At 34.7% G+C, this 7,365-nt stretch overlaps 1 protein-coding gene across 1 annotated transcript; it reads left to right on the top strand.

The window, feature by feature from the left end:
* The first annotated feature begins 1,680 nt into the window (after positions 1-1,680).
* Positions 1,681-4,091, top strand: LOC111399249. The gene is made up of 2 exons (XM_023026513.1): positions 1,681-2,140; positions 3,565-4,091. The coding sequence occupies exons 1-2, from the start codon at positions 1,799-1,801 to the stop codon at positions 3,745-3,747; spliced, it is 525 nt and encodes a 174-aa protein (XP_022882281.1). The 5' UTR covers positions 1,681-1,798; the 3' UTR covers positions 3,748-4,091.
* Positions 4,092-7,365: the final 3,274 nt, after the last annotated feature.

The following is a 7,365-nucleotide window of genomic DNA, read 5'->3' as shown; positions in this document are numbered from 1 at the left end:
TTGAGAACCAGAAAAACGTAAAATCAAACCAATTTCTTAAATCAATGTATTCCTGTTAGGAGCATGTGTGGTTTGGACTAAAATCTTATTTTAATCAAAGTCAAAGTCAAATAATAAATATTAATTATATCTTTATGAGTTCTACAACATTTTTACCACACATTTTAAAAACTTCTATCACAATTTACTAAAAAATCTAATTTTAATTCCACCAAACACCCTCTAGATTAATATTAATTAAAGTATAATCAATAATCGATTCGGTTGATTATAGTGAATTTGGCTGCCAATTTCATTAAATTCACTTAAAAAAAGTCTAGGAAAATGGCTGCACTTTCGTGTACAATTCTCAAGGTTGACTGCTAGAGGGCCAGGTTCAAAGCCAGGGCCCAAAACAGGGGCTTATGTGGAGAACATGTTATTCCATCTAGATGCCCCTCCAATAGGAAGGTGCCAGATAGGCGCCCTGTCACATAGCCTTCAAAGCCAGGGCTCAAAACAGGGGCTTATGTGGAGAACATGTTATTTCATCTAGATGTCCCTCCAATAGGGAGGTGACAGATACGCGCCTTGTCACATGGTCTCGACAGGCCCCTATTCATTAAGCATTTCCCTTGCTTAAATGCATGCAAAATCCCAAGTCAACAAAACCTGCTATCTAGAAGATTTTTGGCCTTTTCAGTCAAACGAAGAGGCTTTATCCATTTGTGGCCAACATAAGAACCATGATGACGCCCCTGAACATTTGACCAAGGAGTTTGGACAAGAAAGTCTAGGTTTTCAAGAACTTCAACACGATGCGGAGCCTAAAATCAACTGATGTGACAAATTATCTACTCAGGATGACAAACAAAATCAAGTGGTGTGAACTTCATTAGTGATGTGACAAATTATCTAGTATCCGATACAATAGTAATTTTGAAGGACCGTGCTGCTCTACCAAATCTGTAAATGATCTGGTAGAGCAACTCCACTCACATTTGGAGGTGGGGTGGGTATTTTTTGACATTTTTTTTTTAATAATGGGTCCCAATGGGGGATCCATTGTTGTGAGAGAGGCTTCTCTACCATATCATTTACAGGTTTGGTAAAGGAGCAAAATCCAATTTTGAAAGTCCACAAAGACCAATTTAGTAAGTACAAGAAAACTTTGATAGAATTTTTACAGGCTTTCATTTGGCACAATTTTATTGATAGTTAGCAAAAATAAAAATAAAAATAATCTGCAAATCAAGTGCTGCACTGTAGAGGCCCTGTGAGAATAAACCATGTACTTGTGGTTTTTTCTCTCCACAAAACTTCGATGGAATTTCATCTGATTTAGAGTGACCTAACTAGAATGCAAAAGTAAATTCGGCTAACTCCACGTACTAGTGGCTACCAATGTAACTTACAATTACGGAAGTGTCCGACAATATTAGCTATAGACTTCAAACCAACCGTCTTTCTTTAAAACTAATTTATTAGAGAGCATCCATTTAATCTTTTTAGAGCCTTTGACTCATTCATTAATTAATGCTAAAACTATAAACAAACAAAACTAATTCCCTATAATTGTGGCCAACCTTTCACTTTCATGAAAATTCTCTACTACCAAAAACATATGCTAAGAAATAGATTTACCTATCATTCTACAAAACTGACTAGTTTATAATCAAAATTTTCCAATAAATCTTTCCCCTTTTCAAATGCGACTCTGGACTTGAGAGAACCCCATAGAGAGAAAAGAGAGAGAGAGAGATAGAAGAACACATTATATGAGCCCATAAAAAGAAAAAGAAAAAGAAATTAAGAAAAAATGGCTTCTAAAAAGTTCAACTATTTCTCATTGTTATTTCTGACCTTGGTTGCTCTTCCTATTGCCCAGAGTACAACTATGGAAGCAAGAAAATCCACTGGTGTCAACCAGTTTTGCACTACTGCCAGCCATAAGGAACTTTGCACAAAAATGGTGAATGATGCTACAAACATGCACGATGCAACACAAAATGCCATTTTGGCTACGCTTGATCTTGCAAAAAAAATTCATTTCATGTCTCATTTGATAGAACCGGCTATTGCAACATTGGAGCCAATAAGCCAGGAATCGGTTCGAAGTACCTGCAAGGACAATTTTGAAAACACCATCGACGATCTCGAGGTATGTCAAGCCATGTTATCTGAAAGCTTACGCTTGTAGATAACAAATAAGTTTATTTATTAATTTCATCTTCTACACGTCCTCATATATAGGAAAAATGGTTCGCACATTTTTTTGGGCTGAGTCGAACTTTTGCTCGGTTTTTAAAAAAATATAGCTTAACTCGAGCTTTCGGCTTAGGCTTTAGCTAGCTAAGCCAGCTCATTTTTTATTTTTATTTTTAAATTCATAATAATCTAATTTTTTTTGAAGAATTTAAAATTTGTGAAATTTATACGAATTATAAATTAAATAAAAGTTGCAACCCTCCCCTTCTTTTAGGGCTTGGGATTGACTCCAATCGACATAGATGAAATTAAAATTGTACACGAATAAAATATTTCGTGTACAATTTTTTTTGAAACGAAGAAATTTAAAAATTACATATTTCTTTTTAAACTAATCAATTTAAAAACTTAAAATATCTTATTTTTGGATCTGTTGCAACATTCCATCATTATATTGTCAACTTATTCTTGAACACCAAGTTTTTTACGTATCATATGTTATCAACAATTCGATGATTCTTTTTTCGACATTTTAGTCTTGAGTACTTCTTCCTCTTCGATATTCTCCAAATTGATTGGAACATTTTGAGATATATCGTAGTCGGATGGAGTACTCGAATTATCACTAAACTAATTAATCTCATTATTAACAAAATTCAGCTAAGGTTATTATTAAAAAATACTAAATAGTGGAGTAAAAAATTGAATATTAGAGCAAAGAAATTGAAGATTGAAGTCGAAGCCAGAATATCGCAAGGTAAAATTGATTATATATATATACACACACATACACTGTTAATACATGCAGCTTGTATTAACGGAACACAGGAGCGTGCGTTGTATGTGTAGCTATTAAAGCAGCTACTGCTGCTAGATTTAAATTATTTTTAAAAAGTTTTGCTGACAGCTACACGTACCTACCTATACGTACCAGCTACGTCTAGCTGCCTGCTATTGATTTTATTTATTTGTACTTATTTTAATTTTTAAGGCTTTGTCTGGGTCGACTCGTCACCGATCGAAAATGGCTTGTGTGGCTCGCTCGAGCCGACGTTCCAAAGTAGGGCTCGGCTTGAGTCACAAGCTGTGCCGGCCCGAGCTTTTCCCGAATCGTTCTAACCGACAAGTCAAATTGATACCTCATTTTTTTTTTTTTTTTTTTTTCATAAATGAATGATGATAATACTTGAATTTTGGACATTTGCATTTTCTAATGCAATATAAATGATCTCATTATAAATTTTAATCTACGAAAAATAAAATATATTTATTTATTTGAATCTCATTTTCAATATTTCCAATCATGCTCTAAATCGTTTACACCTTTTTAATCATAATCGAAATATTTATTTATCTCAATTTCATTTTGGCCCGCAGACAAGTCTTCAAGCCCTAAAAGACAATGATCAAGGCACGTTGTTGACACTTTTGAGCGCATCGATCAGTTCCGATTGTGAGGACGCACTTAAGCAATTTGGTGTTGATAACCCATTGGGCAAAATCACTGGACATTTGGCTAAAGAAGTGGATAATTGCTTGGCTGTGGTGCAGCAAATCTGAGCTCCTTAAGGATCTAGAAATGCTAAATAACTTGGAACACTTTTGGCATCTAGTCGTGGACAGGGACTCGACAGAATAATGGAGAAAATTTTAACTTTTTGTTTTTTTTAACGATTTTCTAGTGCTATACAATTATCCTTATCGAACATGTCGGAAATATATAGTACACTCTTCTGTACATAGCTTAATCTGTTTGCATACGTACTTGTATATTTGCCTACAGAATTGAGTCTTGTTTTGGTAAATTTGAATTTTTATTCAAGTAATCTTTATGTTGAAAAATTATATCGATATTGTGTATATCATATTTACAAAACATGTAATTTATGTTCACGAAATCTAAACGCAATTTCGTCTTATCGAAATGTATTTGGGAATATGAAATGACAGATTCAATCATTTCCTTTCTTTATTTCAAACCTACATGAAATCAAAAGAATGTTATTGTAAAATTGGGTTGCTGTTTTTGTGAAGTCCAATCCATTTATTTTCAAAGCAGCCCAAGTTGAAAGGCCCAACCCAAGACCCGGATTGATGACCCAATAAATAGAAGAATCTGGAAGGGAAGAAAACCAACTTAACAAAACGTGTTTTTTCAGTTTCAAATAACAACTTCATTGGATCTTCGACGTGTGGCAAGATAAGGGCTGTTGGATTGAACTTTCGAGCTTCTTTCATAAAAATAGGCAAAATATCTCTAGAGTTTGTACTTTTGGTTATTCTAGCAGCTTCTTCGATTTATTAAGTTTCTTTCTGTAATTTTTGATTTCTCTCTTCGATCTTGAATACTGGTTGACAGAAAGTGAGATTTATAAACTCTTGTGTGAGTTCTTGCTGTTGAGAAATGGCTGTGTGCCATTGTTTGAGTCAGTGAAATGTGTGTTCTTTTGTAACTCGAAGCATTACTGTGTTTTGGCTGGTGTTTTAGTGGATTCGAGCTTATTCCTTTATGGATGCTCAACGGGGATTAGGCGTTTGAAGTGGTCGCCGAACCTCGGGAATTCGATCAAAAAATCTCGTGTTCTTTACTGTTTTTCATTCAGATCTACTTTATTCTCGATCTTTTTAGCGTTGAGATTTTTCTGGTTTTGTAATGTTCCTGAACTTACAGTGGTATCAGAGCGTTGGAAATAAATTTTTTCAGTTCTCTTTAGTCGCGGGTCTGAAACTTGTGTCACCGGCCAAAAGGAAAACGACAAATCTCTTGAGATCTGCCAACATTTAAAAAAAAAAAAAAAAATCTTCACATTAGACATAAATTTCTTGAGCACTGTTTAGTGTGCTTCTTCCATTCTGCCATGTCTGGTGTCAAATTTTTGAAAAGAAACCGAAACTTCTTGGTTATTTTTGGTGTTCTTTTATCCTTGTTGGTGTCGATTTTTGAAATAAACAGATTTTTGTATTCTGTGAAATCTGCAGTCTGTTGGTGACCTTTTTTTTTCAAAATAAACGAAGTCTTTGCGCATATTGTGAACTCTGCAGTATTGTGGTAACACTGTTTCTTGGTGAAATAATCAGACGGTTCTTGAGTATTGTTTGTACCTGCAGTTCTTATGATAATTTTTTGGTAACAAAAACGTGTTTCAAATTTAGGGTTCCATTGAACCTCCCCTAAATTCACCTCTGTCTAGGGTTCCCTGAGAGAACCCTAAAATCTCTGGGGACTAGGGCTTCGATTCAAGAGATCTGCATTTTCTAAAAAACTGATTTTGAAACTCTTTCACTGTGTGTGGATACTGAAACACACCAAAATTAAATCTTTATATTTGAATTGCTACATCTCTCTGTTTGAAATGTACTAATACTCAAATTGATCTCCTCAGGTGTTGAACTGCCTGAGAATAATTGCTTCAAAGGTACACACATTGCAGTTACTCCTTTGGTAGTTTATTGTGTGTAAGTTTATGTGTTTGAACTCCATTGCATGCTTAGTGATCTGTATATTGACCGTGTATTAATCTATGTGACATACTTCTGTATACATCACACCTAATCACAACTAATACATACTCTGAAATTGGAATAATTAGACAGTGATCTTTGTGACATACTGTTGACTGAATTACTACTGTGATATATTTGTTATATCATACTTGTGAACATTTTCACACTACTGCACACCATGAACTCTAAGGTAGATGTCCAAATTTGGGACGGCAAATGAGACTTTAGTCTCCGGCGTCAGAAAATGAAAGCACTTATGTTACAGTTAAAATGTGCTAAGGCCGTTGATGAATCTTGGCCAGAAACCCTGTCTGAAGCTAGGAAAACTGAACAAGATGAACTGGCCTGGAGCACCTTGTTTCTGCACTTAACTAATTCTGTGATTAGGAAAGTAGGAGAAACTAAAACTGCTGTAGAATTGTGGACAGTCTTAGAAAAGCACTACCTTACTAAGACCTTACCAAACAAATGATTTCTTTGGAGATAATTCTTTAGTTTTAAGTTTGATCATAATCTTGACACGGGAAATAATATGGATAGATTTAGTAGGATCACACAAGACTTAGCAAACTGTGATGAGAAAATTTCTGATGAACAGAAGGTAGTTGGCCTGCTTAATGCTCTAGAAGATAAATATAAAGACATAAGAAATGCTCTAAAGTACGGCAGGAGTGATCTCACAGTTGAAATAATTCATAGTTCTCTTCTGAACAAAGAACTTGAATTAAAATCTGAATACAAAAAAGTGTTCCATATTGAGGGTGTGTCATCAAATCAAAGACCACATGTTAAAGGTGTAAGTAACTTCAGTCATTCCAATTTTAATACGAATAAAAATTTTAACAAAAGACAATGAATTAACACCAAAGAAAAGGTAAGAAATCAATTAAAGGAAAAGTGAATAGCAACAATAATAGAAAATGTTTTTACTGTGGAAAAACTGGCCACTTTATTAAAGACTGTTTTAAAAAGGCAAATGACCAAAAGAATGTGTTTAATACTGAAAATGCTTCTTTAGCAGTTACTGCTAATTATAAAGAAGCTGGAGCCAATATTAGAGCTGCCTATGTGTCTCTATCTGAAAATACTGATCAGGACTGGGTCCAAGATTCAGGTTGTTCCTTTCATATGATACCCAATATTGGCTACATTTCAGACTTTTGTAGTCTGGATGGAAGATTTTGTAAAACTTGGAAATGACGAGTCATGCTAAGTGGAGAAATTTGGAAATGTGCTGCTGAAATTAAAAAATGACCATCACATGTTAAAACATACTAGATGATAAGTGTATTTTTGCACACTTATTTAGGTCACAAACATGATTGAATAACGAGCAAAATGATTGAATTGTGACTTAATCTCGTTACATTTGTGAATTGTAGGGAACAACGATGAACATGGTGAAGTTCAGGAGAAAAGATGCGAAAAAAGGACTAAAATGACGCAAAGTGAAAGTTCAGGGACTAAGGTGAAATTATCCAAAATTTGACCCGACGAACAAATCGAGAAATTGATTAAGCCAATTGCCAATTGACGATACCTTGGGATGATTGAATGAAAAGAATGAAGAAAAGATGCCAAGAAGTGAAGTATTCAAGTGGGAGGACTAAAATGCACAACTTCCATAGTTGGTAGCACTACCCTCTATGCTGTCGCATAGAGGCTTACCGAAGA

This window comes from Olea europaea, chromosome 8 (assembly GCF_002742605.1).
Source record: "Olea europaea var. sylvestris chromosome 8, O_europaea_v1, whole genome shotgun sequence".
NCBI lineage: Eukaryota > Viridiplantae > Streptophyta > Magnoliopsida > Lamiales > Oleaceae > Olea > Olea europaea.
Note: the sequence above shows the minus strand (reverse complement) of the source record. Positions and strands in the feature narration are given on the sequence as shown.

Coding starts and splice junctions, on each gene's coding strand:
- LOC111399249 (XM_023026513.1), top strand. CDS start 1,799: ATGGCTTCTAAAAAGTTCAACTATTTCTCATTGTTATTTCTGACCTTG. Junction 2,141..3,564: donor ACACCATCGACGATCTCGAG/GTATGTCAAGCC, acceptor TTTGGCCCGCAG/ACAAGTCTTCAAGCCCTAAA.